This window comes from Aptenodytes patagonicus, unplaced genomic scaffold (assembly GCF_965638725.1).
Source record: "Aptenodytes patagonicus unplaced genomic scaffold, bAptPat1.pri.cur scaffold_69, whole genome shotgun sequence".
NCBI lineage: Eukaryota > Metazoa > Chordata > Aves > Sphenisciformes > Spheniscidae > Aptenodytes > Aptenodytes patagonicus.
Genome location: NW_027472018.1, coordinates 280137 through 297565, shown reverse-complemented (window position 1 = coordinate 297565; position 17429 = coordinate 280137). Strand labels below are relative to the sequence as shown.

Below are 17429 nucleotides of genomic sequence, written 5' to 3'. Positions count from 1 at the left end.
GCTGGACCTCTATACAAGTACTTCTGTTGGACATGGATTTGCCATTTATGATTACACTTGTTCTCATTTATGATTACATTTTAAGACCTTTCACTTGACCAGTTTTTACTCCGTACATTAATGGCTTTATGGATTTTGTACAGTTGGTTTTTAATGGTGTGTGCTGCTCAGTTAAAATCCTTACAGAAAACTAAAAATGCTGTGTCAACACAGTTACTATTGTCATCAGATATTGCAATCTTACCAAAAGTAGGATCAAACTTCTCTGATGACCTGTTTCCACGTTGGGTGGCATTAGTTACACTGCTGTTCTCTCATTCTTTGCTGATCACTTCTTGCGGTGGCTTTTCCACAGTTTTGCCCAGTGTAAGCGTCCGGCTAAGTGGCTGTAATTACAAGGGTCATTGCTTTTCCCCTTGCAGATCTTGGCAAAGCATGGGCTTTCGGACTGCTGCCATGTTCTAAGGCATGTTAAAATCAGCACCTTTTAACTGCTGCTGAGTGAGCTCTTCAGCTAATTCTCTCGGAGCTCTTGAAGGCAAGGGTTCAGATCCTGCCACCAACACAGCTTAGCTTTTGCCACTCTGTTTTAATTTTCTCTCCCTTGCACGAGTAGGAGGCATTTCCTTTACACACTGCTTGCTTCGCAAATACTGAGCATAAGCAGTCATGGAGCACTTCTGCCTTTTCTGCATCATTTATTGCCAATTTCATGGTCATGTCTGGCAGCGTTGTTACTCCAGCATGTGCCAAACCCTACAACTTTTTGTTGTGTTTTTCCATCATGGAGGTGCAGCAGCCTCAGTCTCTAGGCAGTGGGACAAGGCCCCCAAATATGCCAAGGCTGGCAGGACAGAGACTTTCTGTCCAGGTTTTTGAGGAGGTGCTGGCCTGGGGCCCAGATTTTTGCCACGTTAGGAACAGCCAGTCTGTATGTCTGTCCAGACAGTGCTTTCGGAGGGCCCAGGCCCGACAGTTGGTAGCTTTTTCCCAGACTCTGTTATTCATTCATACTTTTGTCCTCCTGTGCTGTCCTTTCCTCCCTGCCGGCAGAATACTTGATGTTCTCTCCCCAGTCCCTGTTCCAGAGCCCTTGTGCCTGGCTTCTTGCCCTGTCTTCCTTCTCCCTCTCCACCTCTGGTCTTACCATCTGCTCGAGGGTAGGAAGGCTCTGCAGAGGGACCTGGACAGGCTGGATCGATGGGCCCAGGCCAACTGTATGGCCTTCAACAAGGCCAAGTGCCGGGTCCTGCACTTTGGCCACAACAACCCCATGCAGCGCTACAGGCTTGGGGAAGAGTGGCTGGAAAGCTGCCTGTCGGAAAAGGACCTGGGGGTGTTGGTTGACAGCCGGCTGAACATGAGCCGGCAGTGTGCCCAGGCGGCCAAGAAGGCCAATGGCATCCTGGCCTGTATCAGAAACAGTGTGGCCAGCAGGAGTAGGGAAGTGATCGTGCCCCTGTACTCGGCCCTGGTGAGGCCGCACCTCGAATACTGTGTTCGGTTTTGGGCCCCTCACTACAAGAAGGACGTTGAGGTGCTGGAGCGTGTCCAGAGAAGGGCAACGAGGCTGGTGAGGGGTCTGGAGAACAAGTGTGATGAGGAGCGGCTGAGGGAACTGGGACTGTTTAGCCTGGAGAAGAGGAGGCTGAGGGGAGACCTCATCGCGCTCTACAACTCCCTGAAAGGAGGTTGTAGCGAGGTGGATGTTGGTCTCTTCTCCCAAGTAACAAGCGACAGGACGAGAGGAAACGGCCTCAAGTTGCGCCAGGGGAGGTTTAGATTGGACGTGAGGAAAAATGTCTTTACTGAAAGAGTGGTTAAACATTGGAAGAGGCTGCCCAGGGAAGTGGCTGAGTCCCCATCCCTGGAAGTATTTAAAAGACGTGTAGATGAGGCGCTGAGGGACATGGTTTAGTGGGCATGGTGGTGTTGGGTTGACGGTTGGACTCGATGATCTTAGAGGTCTCTTCCAACATTAATGATTCTATGATTGATTGTATACCTGGTGCATGATGAATTGCTGCTAGAAGCAGATTTCCTGGGGAGGCAGAACTGGATGGGGAGAGGGTTAGGAGAGTCCAAGCTCTGAGTGTTGGTTCAGATCAATGGAATTTAGTTCTGGGTTAGTTCTGGGTTGGGCTGGTGGGAAGAGGGAGCTTCAGGGCATGTGAGCACAATCGTTTTCAGGCCCTAGGAGTGTGCTGTGCCTGAAGACCACAGAATGGGTCTCATGTAAAATCCTGATGGGGAAGGGGCGTGAACCAATGCCTCAACTGCCCAGGACCTGCTCTACCTCCTGAAATGTGTCCCTAGCTCCATTTGTTTGACATCTCTAAGAAAGAATTGCAAGCAGGCAAGAGAATATGCATGCCTTGTGAGACCTGTATCTTGGAGTGTTGTTCCATTGATTGACCCCTGCTTGTCCCAAATTGTCCTTGCCTTGACCATCCCTCTGGCTGTGCTTTTTGGTGATGGAAGAAGGTCTGGGAGCACTGTGGTAACAGAGCAAGCAGGGTTGGTTGGTGGTGAGGTTGGCTTCTGCCTTGTGTTGGCACTGTTCTTCAGCACAAGAAGAGTTGCCCAGAGGGAGTGATTTGGGACAGCAGAGTATGTGATAGGTCCCTCAGAGGATCTGGGCATCAGTACTGGCATGTGGAGACCCTCGTCTCTGAGAATGGGGGGGGGCTGTCTGTGGAGACATGCTGGGGTTGGTGAGGAAAGGGGATCAGCCCTTTTCCTACCAGTCCCAGGGAAAATGCTGTTGGGAAGGCCAACCTAGGAGATATTTTCTTGAGTCCTGATCTTTGTGTCTCTTCAAAGACCAGTCTCCTACAAGGGGCAATGCTGGAGCTGAGCAGGAGGTGCCTGGGCCAAACAAGGTCTAAGACTCTTGACATGTCTCTTTTAGGGCATACTCCTCAAACGCAGCGGCAAGTCTCTCAACAAGGAGTGGAAGAAGAAGTATGTGACGCTGTGTGACAACGGAGTCCTCACCTACCACCCCAGCCTGCATGTAAGTACTGTGCTGGGTTGGGTAGAGGAGCAGGGTGGGACAGAGCAGTGTCCTCCTTCATGCTATGGCTGCTGCTGCAGGTCCTCTTGCAGATGCCATAGTCGCAGAGAGTTGCTTGGGAAGGGTTTGGCAGCAGATGAAAGCCCCAGTCTCTGCCTGCAGCAGGGCCCTGCACAGGAGGTTCAGCACCAGCCCTCAACAGGGCAGGCGTATTCAGCAGAGCTGTTTCTTACCAGGGTCTGGAGGAAACCTCTTCCATCTCATGAAGGCTGTCTCTGCAGTGCCAGGCTGGGTGGGAAAAGCTGATAGGAACAAGCTCTGCACAGAATTATGCTAAGTAAATGCATCTTTCTTTTCTCTGTTTCCCTTGCTCAGTCCATTAAAGCAGGGGTTGCTGCCTCCCTGCATCTGGGGTGAGGAGCAGGCAGAGAACTCCTTGCAGCCACGGCTGATGGTGCCATTTGGGTGTGGAATAATTTTCCTGGCTGCTAGATATTGGGTAATGGAGATGAGGTGCCTGTGCAGAGCCTGCCGAGCTGAGCTGTCACTCGATGCATCTCTGATCCTCTTCACTGCTTGGCTCAGGCGCACAGCTGCCTCCCCATCGATCTCTGTCACCTCCCCACTGTGGGGCTAATGACTTCTTCCCCATTCCCTCTTGAGCACAGTTTGCTGCTGAGACAGTGAGCCACGGACAGACACACCTGTGACACTGAGGCTACAGCACCCTCTGCAGAGAGGACGTGCTGCAGCAGGACAGCCTGACAGTGGCTGGGGAGCGCAGGGTAGAGCTTGGGCGCAGGGCAGTTTAGGGGGTGCTGGAGCACTCCCCGAGGCTAAAGGGAGAAGAGCAAAGTGTTGCAGCTTCTGTGCTTTCTGAATGTTCCCAGGCCCTCAATTTATCCCCAGTCTCCTCAGACACACAGGTGTTGGAGTGCCCTGAGCCTCAAGAGTCTTTCTCCTCATTTCTAACCCTGTGTCTCTAACTCATGGACTTCCAAAGCTCAGTTGTCCAGCTCCTGAGCCACTGAGCCTTTTAACCCTCCTATCCTTACACTGGAAGGCCATTCATTGCATCTCCTTCCCTTAATTTGTGGGAGCTTTGAGAACAGTTTTTTTTCTTTTTAGTCTTTGATCCCTGCACCATACTGTCTGGTTCTGCAGTTCCCTAACTTTGTAACCCCATTTTTTGGTCTTCATAAAGCCAAACTGGGAGAGAATGGCTGCTGCTGCTGCCTTCTCTGTGTGTGTGCTCACATGTGTGTGTGGGTTTATCACAATTCCATCAGAGACATCATAGGCCATTATTACAATCAGCTGTAGAGGCAGAATAATTTGGGGGATGTTGTTTAACCGCTCTCAGATGCTGCTGCTACACACTAGGTTTCTCTCCTTTTTACACCATTTCTTCCTCAGGGGGTGAGCTAGATTGATGTCACTTGCTTTCCTTACTGCACTTCTTCAGAGTTTCATTTCATTACTATGTTGCCCCAAGCGAAAATCTGGTTTGTTTCCACCTGGTGCTACTGGTGATCCACAGCCCGTTGCTAAGAAAGGTACAAGATGGGCCTCTCCTCCCCTAGGTTTCATTGAAAGCTTTGAACCTTGCACCCAAGATAGGTGTTGTATTGCCCTATATGTTTACCTAGAGCGAGGACTAATTACATGTGGGCCACAGAACACAGAGCTGCTTGCTGTCCAGCTCTGACTTCTGCAAGGATGGGGGGTCTGCATGCTCCCTCCATGGCATTACCTCCCTGAGAATTGGGGAAAAGAGCCATGACACCTATCATCGTGTTACATTTTTTACTGCGATGCTGACAAAGGCTTTGGTGAACAGTGTGCTGTTCTGATTAGCAAAGGCCCCTCTGCCTTGCCTTGCCTTCTCTCTGGATATCTGGTTTACAACCTGCTTGGAGGGGACGGATGCAGAAAGGAAGCCTGGAGGAAGAGGTGGTCCAGAAGAGGATGTCCCATTATATCCTCTCCTCCGCATCTTCTAGAGTGAATCGGGAGATGCTACAGTGCATTTATCACTGGGTTTGTCTCCTGTGGCATGAAGCAAGTTCCCATGTCTTTTCACAGGATGACACAAGCAAAGCATGTTAGGGTTGAACAGCCTGGGTCACTAATGAAACCTGTGTCCTGAGGAAAGGGCACGTGCTTCTTTGTCACTTCCATTTGTGACAGCAGCTCTCAGGCCAGCAGGCACATGGTGAGGTAAGCTGCTGGCAAGAACAAGTATGCAGGATCCTCAGTCAAGGAGACACTTGGCATCCTGAAGTTCCTTCCTTGAGATGTGAAGTCCCAGCTTCTCCCCTGCCTCGCTCAGGGTGAGCCTGTACTGCCACATGTCTGGGGGATGGCAGAATTCAGGGTGCAGCAGAGGGGTCCCTGAGGGGCATGGCTGAGCACTGTGGGAAGAGGGTCTTTCCCAGCCCCTGTCAGGATGTTCAAGCCCCAGAGCATTTTTGTGCTGCTTTTGTGTTCCCAATGGCTTTTCCTTGGCATGAGTCAGAGCAATTCCTGCCTAGACTTCTCTTCTCTTGCATCTCTGTTATGTTCTCTCCCCGTCCCTGTTGGGGATGGGTGTAGGTACCCCACAGGTCAGCAGCCCTGCCTTTCTTCTTTTTCCTCCAGTAGACATATCTGTTCCAGATGTGTCTGTGCCCCATCGGATGAAAATTACTGCATGGCTCTGGCTGGGTCATATTTCTGATTTTACCAACCAAAAGCTTCCTGGTGGGGCTATCATCTGCTTTTGGGTGTTTATCACTCAACCTGTTTCTGGATCTGTATCTTGGCACCTCAAGCCCCACTTTGAAGTTTCCTCACTGGGAGTCAGGCTTAAACTGTGGGTTTGCAGTCATAGGTTGACAGAGAGCGCTCAGGTAAGCTGGGTCCAGCCCTGAAATCAAGTGTTCCGTGACTCCTTGATGGAAGCATATCTGTTTGGACCTATGCTTGGGTCCTATGGAGCTGTGCGTTCCTGCTCTCAGGTGCCACCTCTGCCTCCTCTCTGGAATAGTCAGTGGTTTCAGAGACTTTGCAAGCAGGACACCTGGAGTTGGAGCAGTGGGCAACAGCTCTTGCCGAAGGCAGGAGTGCTTGGGGGTCTGATCCCTGGATTCAGCACAGCTTTCCTTGTTGCATCTGTATTTTTCTTACCTTTCTGTGAGTGTGTTCAGTGACAGGAAAAGAACAAGTTCTATGAAGAGACTGGTGCGGTTTCCTATCATTTTCTCAAAGCCTTGGAGAGTAAATGCTTCTGCTCGTGAGGAAGGAGTCTGTGGTTCAGCCCAGCTTCACTGGCCAGGCTGTGCTGTGCTGCAGAGAGCTAGAGAAAGCATCTCCCATTTTGCAGCCAGTGGAGCCATTCACACAATCACCTTCTGTTAATTCTATCTGCAACATCAATTAAATTGTTTGTAGAAACTAATTGAATGTGGCTTAATCACACATCTTAATAGCTTTCCACGCTTTGAACTCGTTGTTAATTCCAGTAATAAAATGAAATGAGAGAACTGGCTGGGTAATTAGCGAGGAGGCTTGGGAAGAAATTGCTGTTTTATAGCATGTAATAAAAACAGTGCGCTGGTGACCGCTCTCTCCGGCAGGCAGCCGGCTACTGCAGCAATTGTGCTGAGTTAGGGAAAATCCTCCAGCCCCTCTGAGATTCCCTGCCCAGGGGTGCCACCGGGCTCCCACCCAACCAGGAACAGCTTGAAGCAATGTTTGGTTGGGCTGGTTATCTAGGAATTGCCTGGGCCACCAAAGGGTGTGTGCGTGTCATCTGAGGTCAAGTCACCCAGAAGTTGGAAGCACAGAAGGGTGTGCTGCCATGCTGCCCCATCTCTTGGGTTTGCTCTGAGGACTGGATGCCTGCCCAGGGGTCTGTGGAAAGAGAAGAGTTCAAACCAAGGTGTTGAGGTGCTGCTGAGAGGTTGTAACCCTTGCAGGTAGTCACCTGAGACCACAGAGCATTGCCCATATAGCCCCCATTCACCCGCTTCTTGGAGCCAAGGATTGGGAGAACGGTTGGTCTTAGACTGATCTTGTTCACATCTTTATCTTCTTGGATTTGGAAGCAAACAGGAACCAGCTCTGAGTTAATCTTTTTGGTGACCTCCTTGTGAACTGGAGCAAGCCCAAGCCTCCCTGCAGCAGCCGCAGTCTCACCCTGGACGGTTGCTGCCACTCCTCTCCCAACTGCAGTGCACATCCCCAGTACAGAGAGCCGGGGGAGGATATGCCCGCGTCGCGATTCCTCCCCGAGGCTCTAGCTCAGCTTTCAGTCCCTGCTCCCTTGACGTCTGCCCAAGAGCAGGGCAGGGCAGTCCCCTCTGTGCATCTCTCTGGAGATCACATTGGTTGTGTCTTCCTGGGGCATGAGCCCAAGGAAGAGCCAGCCGCATCGGAGAGGATTAGGGGAAAGCTGCAGTGCCCTGTGGAACAGGGAAGGGATGGAAGACATGGGACAGGACACAGCTCTCAGGAGAGGCTAGAGGTCTGCAGCCTTATTTTGACTGAAAGATGAGATGCTATTAGGAGTCAGTGCAGAATGATATTAACAGTCTGCACGTGGAGTTTTTGGTCGTACAATAAATAGTCTATCAGAAGAAATGGTGGAAGCACCAAGTTCTGAATAACATAAAGCTGTGCAGATGAATGTACAAGGGAGTTATCCTGAGTTGTGTTGTTTTGGGCTTGAATTACGCTAGCTGTGACCTGAGAGGGAATTTCCAGGTATCCCATTACTTACACCATACTATATTATATTATTAGCTGTTATAGCTGAGTGATGTGATTAAAAAGACAACGGATGACGGGGAAGAACTGCCTGCCACCTATCTGCTCTTTTGCTCTTTCTAATCTCTGATCCCCAGCCAGGCTTTCACAAATGGGCTTGTCATGGCATCTGACTGCCCGTGGCAACATTCCAACATTATTCATATCAGAGCTGACTAGTTCTGGGCTCTGAAAGTGAGACCTGGCACTTCTCTGGTGCCAATTCTAACGCACCGGCTAGTCATGGGAAGAAGGCAGGTCGGAGTCAAAGCTTTGCATCCGTGTTGTCAGAAAATGGCTGGCTGTGGACACTGGGGAAGTCATAGGGTCTTTTACCTCTAGCCCACCTGACTTGAGACTTCAGCATAGTGCAAGAGAAACCAGCATGTGATGAGCTCCCAAATCATCTCCAAGTTGCTGGCTGACCATCTGTCTGTTAACCAGTTACCATGTGGATGAGTGGATCCAGGTTTTAGTTTTGAGTATGTGAATGAAAGGGGAGCTGAGAGTGCTGGGCCAGGGCAGGGCTGATCCTGAACCATTCTGCCTCTCTGCTGTAGGATTACATGCAGAACATCCATGGGAAGGAAATCGATCTGCTGAGAACTACAGTGAAGGTACCGGGCAAGCGGCTACCCAGGGCAACAACGGCAGCAGCACCCAGTGCTAGCCCCAAAGCCAACGGGCTTGCGAAGGAGAGGAGCAGCACACAGCTGACAGGAGGTACAGGTAAGAGTTGGTGTGGGTGCCACAGAGCTGGCGGCCAGCCTTCCCTCCAGTGCATCAGCAGTGCCTTGCTTTGCTGAGCCGGAAGCAAAAAAGCTGTTCTGGAGTTTCTTGCTTTCACCACTCTTCGCGAGTGCCTTCGGTGGGTGTTGGCATTTCTGTGCAGGTCTCAGGTAAGCTCCTGTTGGGATTTTATCCCTGGTTAGTGTCCAGGACAGAAGAAAGAGTAGAATGGCTTTAACTAGTGGCATGAACTCCCTAAGAGGTAACACTTGAGTCTGATGAGTTGCTGGATGTAGGGGAAGCTGTTGCTCCCCAAAAAAAAAGAAATCTCAACCAGGGATGTGTCTTGATCCCTGGCAAGTTCTCCTCTGTTTCTTTCCTTTTTTGTGGCCCCTTTTTTCCTCCTCACTTTCCCCTGGAGAAATAGTAACGTGAGGGGCTTGTTTTTTAATTGTTACTCTTCTGTGTGCACATTCAAGAGGCGCAGCTGCCGCAGAGAGTGGTGAGAGGAAGTTACGTTGGGAGGCTCTCTGGTTTCTCACGGAGTTCATGCCACACTGCTTACTGCTTCTCTTGCTACAGGAGGTATCTTGCCCTGCCCACGGGAGCTGTTGAACTTAGAGCTTTCCTGCCCAAGTTTCCCCAGGCATTGACATGCCTTTACTTCGTCCTCGGGGTTGGTATCCTTGGCCAGGATGGACAGTTTCCACACACATTCTTCCCAGCCAACTGTTGGCAGCAGTCTAGTACAGCAGGGTATGGGTACCTCTCCACTCTTCGGCATAACAAGTGAGTGCTGATAATGCTGCTGATAACAGAAATCCTTCATAATCTGGTACTGCACACTGTGCCACCAAGAGTGAACTTGGGTGACCACATCCTCGTTTCTGTTCAGTCCTGCTCTGCACTCTGGTTGTGTCCTGTGGTCAGCGTGTTGTCGGCCCTGTGCTTCACAGCTTTCTGGAGCTGAGGACTCATGAGATGGGATGCAGCTGGATTGAATGCCAGGAGCTGGCTGGGCTCCTCAGCGTCACACATAACATAGGGAATGGGGCATGCTAACATCGCTGTGTTCACATGGTGCCAAGTGTGAAATAATAAGCCCTTCTGAACCCAAACTGCTGTTTCTGTAGAGTCAGAATTAGTCTGCAGAGCAGATAAACTGCCAGTGAATGATGGCAATTACTGTCTTTTTTCACCAAGGGTGTGCAACTCTGCCTGTTTTCTGCCACAGCTCTCCACTGTACACTGTCCTTTCTTCACCACCACTGTACACCGTCAGCATGCCCAAGCGTGGTAACAATTCCTGCCTCTGTACAGAGGCACTTCTCAGGTGTGCATTTCTAGGGTGCTTTGTCTGAGCTCTTACTTAGAGAAGATTATCAGAGCTGTAGGAAGAATTAAAAGACAAACCACAGAAAAGCTTATGGTGGTGTCAAAGCAAATGCCCATGTAACCCTGTATCCTGCTTTCAACACTCATCTCAGTCCTGTTGGGCTCACAAGAGCAGATTGAGATGTGACTTGATTACTGATTACTGCTGCTTGGAAAACCAGTGCCTAGAAGTGAGCACTGTGCGAGGTCTTTCAGTCTGGTTGACAAAGCTTGAGGAGACGGAGTGCATGGAGGCTGAAGTTAGAGCAATTTAAACTTGAGAGGAGATGTGGTTCCCTAGCAGGGAGAGTAATTAAATGTTGGAATAGTTTATCTGGAGAGCTGGTGGACTTAGCACTGCTTGAAGCCTTTAAAATGAGATTAGTTATCTTTCTACAAGATATGCTTCAATCCAGCTCATGTGTGTGTCACTGTGTGCATGTGTGCAGGGGATCAAACTGGATGGATACGGTGGTCTTTTCTCATGTAGAAATCTGTGAATCCGAGATCCCCTGTTCACTGTCTTCTCTCTGGGCCCCTGAGCAGAACAGTGCTACTGTGCTACCCAGAGCACATGCATCAGCATGGGGCTCAGCGTTAAGACAACATCCTTAATCGATTCTTTGTGTCTTGGCTTTGGGTGGTTGTCTGCATTGGTCAGAAAGGTGTTTTTTTTCTCCTGGTACACAAATGGTAAGATGTTTTCTGAGGAATTTTTTCAACTCACTCTGATGCATCCAAGCCTGATTGCAGCTAACAATGCAGTTGCCACAGTAAGTGCACTGACATGATAAAAATCCTCTGAGGTGACTTGCTCATATCCCTCTGTAATGCAGAGTACTGGATTTGGGGTCAGTAAAGAATCTGCCCTGCATCAAATTGGCAGAGACTTTGCAGTTTTGCCACCTTTGGGGCTAGGGATGGGACTGTTACTGGGATCCACTGGGCATCTCTCATCTAATACATGCTTTGGGCAGCTGGAGAGGGAATACCTCAAAATTTGCAGTTCTCTGCCAGTGCATAAGTTAATCTTCAGAGGACGTGAGCTTTGGAGACCTGAATGATTTGTTGTTTTACGCCAGGAGTGTCTGGGTAAAACCAAATGGCCTGTGTTTAGAGTTCAAAGCAGGTGGTCCACAGTTTCCTTGTGACCTGAGCTCCGCCAAGGTAAGTGAGTGTGCTAATTAATGTCCACTAGATACACAGTCCTGACCCAGGGGCAAGACAAGAAGTAGATAAAGGGGAGGAGGAGAAAAAAAAGATAAAATATCTCACACTGCCCTGTATGTGGATAAAATACACATAGGCAGCACTGTGATGATGATTCAAAATAACCTCCAAAATACGTATAGACAGTACATCGTGGAGATAAATAAAGTTAAAGTAAGAATGGGGAAGGAGCTTATATTTGTGAAACCCATGGGACTCTGAGCTCAATGGATGATTGTATCCTGGTATTTAAACCATTAAAGAAGGCATCTTTACTGTAGTCAGAGTTGGTTTTATTTTAGGTTGCATGTGTTCCCATTGCAAACCCTGTTTTCAGAGGCACAGAATGTTGTCAGACTTTGCAGCTGCCTTATGTCCACCTAAGGCTTACTTTTTGTGGAGCATGTATGCAAATATGATGTCATATGTGTCTGGAGAGGTTGTGCAGTCTCCCTCCTCAGAGGTAGTCAAAAACTGTCCAGACACAGTCCAGGGCAACTAGCTCTGGGTGGCCCTGCTTAAGCAGGGGGGTTGGACAAGACGACCTCCAGAGGTCCTTTCCAGCTTCAGCTATTCTGTGACTCTGTGGTTCTGTATTTGTTTTGTCAATACTAAATTTTTTTTCTCCAAGAGCTGTAAATCTTCAGAGATTTGGTGCAAAGATTGCCTAGAAGCAGAAGTTTTGTCCTCAATTAGAAACTTTTTTTTTCCTTTGTCCCCTGGAAAATATATTGGGATTTGATCAAAGTTTTGGAAGTTGGTTACTGGAAGCTCTGGAGCACTTAATCTCCTCCTGGGCTGTCAAGAGCTCCTGGCAGAATGGTCTCTGCTTTTCTGTGCTATTTTTTCTTCACTTTCCAACTATAATGTCCTCCTAACTTTTATTCTTGTATGAAATTTTACTGGTAAAGAGACTATTCAGAGGTGGAAGAGTAGTTGAGATCAAGCACAGGGTCTGTTAACAGGTTTAGAGCTAACTAAATGCAAATAACCAGCATTAGTACAACATTTACAGCTGAGCCCTAAAACAAGTCCTTCAACGTCAGGAAATCCTAAAGCGCAGGCGACTGGCCCGTGTCACCTCTGCCAACTTGCACTCCCTGCCTACTGTGTTAGTTGCAGGCAGTGCTGTGCGCAGTTAGGCCTGACCAAGCAGACCGACCTGGGAAGCGAAGCCCCATGCCCGGACCTCCATGGACTCGAGCAGCACGTTCTTCATCTGTGTCTCGACGCAGGATTTGCTGTTTGTGCATCGTGCTCGCTGTCTCCCTGGTTATGTCCTGGAAGACCAAGAGGATACCTGGGAAGTGCCAGCCAAGGGAGGCTCTTCCGAGAACATTTTGGATATGCCTTCCAGAAGCATCTCTCGTATGCCCAGATATTTCCGTGGCACTTTCCTGCCACCTAGGTTTTCTTTGGAGATTTGTTGCAGACTACCATTGAACCACTTGATCCTCTGACATTATGGTTCAGCCATGCTGGCTGCTGAGCCATTGGGTGTTCCTGGCATGGTTCTGGCTTACGGCAAGGACTCTCCTGGACAACACCCTAGGGAGCACTGCCAGCCGGCACACAGATGGGCACAGCTTTTGGGGAGAGAGTTACCATGTGTAGGCAAAAGCTTAGTTGTGCCACGGGGTCTCAGGACCGAGGGACGGTGGTGTTACTGTGCACATCTCTAGAGTGACCTCTCTCGGGGCTGGGGGAGTGGCCAGGCCACTGCTGCAGACTGACCTTTCCATGGTGGAGCAGCACCTGGGCTGCTTTGTGCAAACAGCGCAGCCCTATGGCTGGCACGGGTGGGGGTCCAGCACATGCCAGGCAAGCCAGGAGAGGGGTCCACCCCACTGCATGCTGCTGTCCCGCCCAGTACCCCACGCTGACACAGGTTTTTAAGCAAGGGACTCTGAAGGCTTTTGTGTTCCACTATAAAAAGAATCCCTTCAGTGGCACAGATGTGGTCAGGGACAGCAATGAAATCGTTTGTCTGTTCGAGCCATCCCTCCTTTGCCTAGGGCGGGAGAGTGTTGCATGTATGTGCTCCACCTTCCTCAGTCGTGATCACAAGACTTCTTTGGGCCAAGCATCCTACATCAGGAAAATTAGCGGCCTTATCCTGGGAGACAGGCAGGGAAGAAGGGGAATGTAACACTGGATTCCTGGAAAGCCGCAAGACTGGGGGGCGGGCGCGGAACTCGCCTTCATGAGCACGCCTGAACAAAACATCTCGTCACTTAGATGAGAATATATTGTGACTGATGTGCATGAAGGCTAAGAATGTGTTAAAGACATAAGCGATACATGGATATAGATATAAAGAGAGTAAATGCTTCTTATGATTTGTAAAGTGTTACTCTTAATATAAAAACAGTCCAAGAAGTGCTTTGAGTAGCAAAGGCACCAGTGCCTCAATAAGCCATCTGTAGTGCATTGGCATGAAATGGGAGCACAGGCAGGCCTTTGCAGAAGGAGAGATACACCACGGACAGCTTAAGGTTACATGGGGAAGCATGCCATGGCAGAGATAAGGCTGGTTGTCAGCTTCCATGTCGGCTTCAGCGTTTGGATCCATTAGCTCTCTGATGGAGGAGGTGGTCATGTGGATGCTGAACCCCAGTTTTTGGAGCTAGATAGCGGTGCAGACATGAAGTTGTCTTGCTGATGGACGCTAAGACAGCATTACGTGTTTTTACTCTTTGTAACAATTTCTTTCTGAACTTAGAGTGAAAAGTCAGATGTTTTAGCATCGCTTAGTGAATCTTTATTTTACAGTTAAGTCTTCCTTCTTGTTGAGGCAAGATGAACTATGCTGGAGAAATCAGGGTGCATTGTATGGAGGTAACTAGTCAAAATAGAGCGGGAAGCACTGGCACTTCTGGCCAACTGCACCCTGAGATGTGAGGAAGGAACCCCAAAGCGGGCGGCCAGTTCCTGGCACGGTCTAAAGGCCCTGTGTAAAATGGGCATTCTCTGGTGTCTGTCTGGGGAGAAATCCTCTCTAGCAGGCACCAGTCGGCACCTTCCAAATGCACCTGAGGCCAAAGGACATCCATGCTTGCAGGTGCTGGTGCAGTTCAGCAGTACAAGCCCTGCCACGGCCCCGTCCTGCACAGCTCTGCCCATGCTCCTGACACAGCCGAGCTCCTCTGTCCCTCCCCTGTGTCTGTGCCACAGCTGGGGCTGTTCCTGCGTGGTCCTGGCCCAGCCATGGTGAGGGCAGCTGTGGGGTCTCCCATCCCCACTGCCAGCAGCATCCTCCTCTGCTCCCTGATGGCGGGGCAGGGGCTCCTGCCTGCCTTTGCGGGAGGATGATGCGGGTCACAGTGATGCTGCCAGGCCTGTGGTGTCTCCTGGGAAGAATCAACACTGTCAGCCATCACCAGGGCTTGGGTGGTGGTTCACAGGCCCCCCACCTCAGCGCTGGGTACACATCCAAACGACTTGCACCTCTCTGGTGCCAGCTGGAGCTTTCAGGGGCAGTTTTGGCATCGGCGTGGCCCTGTGCTGCAGCTGGCTATCGGGCACCTGTGCCAGCGCTGCAGAGGCTGGAGGGGACCGCAAGGCGCACTGGCCCACAGGTGCTTGGGAGGGTGTTGTCATGCAAGGGGCATGTGGCAGAGACCTGGCCTCTTCCGGGCTGCGGAGTACTCACCCACGTCCCCATCCTGCCAGCCCCTTCTCCCTTCCTCCCCCTGCCTGGGCAGGCTGTCCTGCCCCTGCGGTGCTTTGCCCCGGGGGGTGCCCTGCCTGGCTGGTGCTGGGTGTCCGTGGAACACGCCACCCCCTTAGGCTGCATTACAGAGTGTATGCACGCGGCTCACACTAGAATTGTCCTGACTGACTCCGTCTTGGCATTTTCCAACTTTTGTTATCTTCACTTTATAATAAAGATGGGGGTTTTTTTCCCTTTAATACATTTTTGTAATACAGCTGAAAGACCCACCCTTTTCTGAAGAGCAAACCTTCTGCTCTTTGTCTCGTCAGCAGATTTATACCCTCGATCTGGTGAAGAACTGGGCCAGCTGAACACCGTTACTCTCTGAGTGAGCCTCCTGTGTCAGGAGGTGGGAGGCACTGTTGGCTGGGAAGATGCTTGGCTGTTTCCTGGGCACTTGGGGCATGCTGGGATGTAGGAACAAGGCCCTTGTTCCAACAGCCTGTGGATGTGGCTTCTTTATTCCTGACCTCCTCTCTTCTGCCTGTGCTCTCCTCCTCTGCTCGCTTCTTCCTGCTCCCAGCTGTTCCTGCCTGCCTGCCTCTCCCACCAGCAACTCCATCCCCTGCTCACTTTTCCTCCTTCTCAGTGCTGCCAGGCAGCTGGTGATGGGCAGCGTGAGCACAGAAGAGGCGTCCTGGTGCTCTGATTCCCCAGACCTAATACTACAGCAGCACTGGGTGCCAGGAGAGGCAATTGCTCATGCAGCAAATCAGGCTGCATAGAAATAGGCACATGTACTTATCCTGTTCATGTCAAAGACACCCAGAGACTTTGAAGGATCCATCTGTGCTTGTCTCTTTGTCTAATTTTCCACAACTAGAAATGAGACCACCAAAAGCACCTAGGTTAGTCAGAGCATCTCTGCGTCTGGGTTTCGGAGTCAGATGTGTCTTAAGACGACAGTGATACTTGCTAAAGGACTTTATTGAAACCGCTAGTAGAAGTTCTCCACAAGCAGTGGGAACTGTGGAGATTCCTAAAGTCTCAAAGGAAGAGCACAAGTGGGTACTGGCCTTTGGAGAAAGCTGAGAAAGAGTTCTTGGCATTTACTGCTCAGTCTTGTAAATCCCTAGTCAGGTGAGATAGTGCTGGCTGTGGTCCAATGATGGAAACGCCTGTGTTATTCTGGGTTTCTGGATTGGAGCAGTACTGGGCCAGATACTGGGCACGCTGAGCACGAGCAGCTTCTGTCAACTGCAGCTGGAGCAGATGTTGCCCAGCAGTGCCCCAGGTGAGCTCTGGGCACATAGCTTCGCGAGGTGACGTGGGCACCTCGCCAGCCAGAGTGCAAGCAGCACCTTGCCATGTCTCCTGTGCCAGGCAAACCCAAGTGGTGTTTGGGTTGGAGAGGGCAGGAAAGGGATGTGCAGATCTCGCTGCCAGAGCTTAAGGTTTCTGTGTTCTGTGTATAAATTGGCTGTGAGTATGGAGCCTGGTAGTATGTATTCACTGCACATGTGACAGTGCTAGTTCAGGTGTCTCTTTCAGATCCCTGCAGGTCCTCTTCCCTCTGGAATATTGCTTCTCTTGCACTCATCTTCAGGGATCCCCAGATGTATCTTTGCTGTAGTTCAGCAAGCTCACCCTTTCTGCTTCTTTGCCCCATCTGTGTCTCATTCAGTGTGTGTTTCTGGCTTGAAGAATGAGGGCAGCTCTTATTCAAAGTGCAGACTGGATGAAGAGAAATTTTTTAGTGGGGAAGGACAGGTGGTAGCACAAGAAAAATATGGAGACAATGTCAATCAGCATGAGAGACTGGTCTCAGCACAGCTGCAGTCCTGAGTTCTTGCTTTGCAGAGGTTTGTAGGGACCTACTCCAAAGCAGTCAACACGGGAAAAGGGCATGAAGCATACTGTCTGAAAATTTGGTATGTGATGCCTGTGCACGTTTACATGCACACTTAACACGGGCACGCACGGAGCACATGAGCCTGTTCCTTGACACTGCATTGCAGCTGAGCAATGTAAAAGGAAGCCGAGCAGCCGAACACTGGAAAACCTGCCTTCAAATGAGAAGTTGAAGTGTAAGGAAAAATCAGCAGAGATTGCTGAGATTGTTGTGGTTGCAAGCAGCTACATGGAGGCATAGTTTCCAACAGCAGAAGGCTGTCTGATCTAGCAGGCAGAAGCAGTGCAAATGCTCTACCTCAGCCAGAAATGCTGAGCTAATGCAGCAGTCCCAAGTGAGATTTTTCTGGCCAGCATTGCACAGGCAGCCAGGCTAGGTGGCTTGGAGATGGGACTAAAGCAAACAAAGCGTGGGAGAGCCAGAGCATGGTATTAGGGGAGGAGGTTAAAGGAGAAAGCTCTGCCTGTCTCTGCAGTGGCTCAGTGTGGAGCTCTCCAGCTCGCTGAGGACCATGAGTCTCCCATGGGATTTGCTGCCAAGCGGTGCAGGAGAGCAAAGATTGCACCAGTGTCTCTGGCGCAGAGGAGGCCAAGCAGAATGAGCCGAGTTGGTCTCAGTGCAGGGGTGTGAGCTTAAGTACTGGAGTCTTTTACATGGGGGAAGAGCTGGAAGGGGCTGATGCTGGTTGGTCGCCTTTGCCCTGAGGAACAGTCCGCATGATCTGACATGTATGTCAGGGCAGGCTG

General features: G+C 50.4%; 1 protein-coding gene across 2 annotated transcripts in view; it reads left to right on the top strand.

Annotated features, from left to right (window-relative positions):
• The window catches only part of AGAP3 (ArfGAP with GTPase domain, ankyrin repeat and PH domain 3), a 159313-nt gene that overhangs the window by 98133 nt on the left and 43751 nt on the right, over positions 1 to 17429 (top strand). For both annotated transcript variants that reach the window (XM_076363547.1, XM_076363546.1), the window contains exons 10-11: positions 2912 to 3016; positions 8365 to 8533. In XM_076363547.1, the coding sequence (XP_076219662.1) occupies positions 2912 to 3016; positions 8365 to 8533 (274 nt within the window). The remainder of the gene's footprint in view (positions 1 to 2911; positions 3017 to 8364; positions 8534 to 17429) is intronic.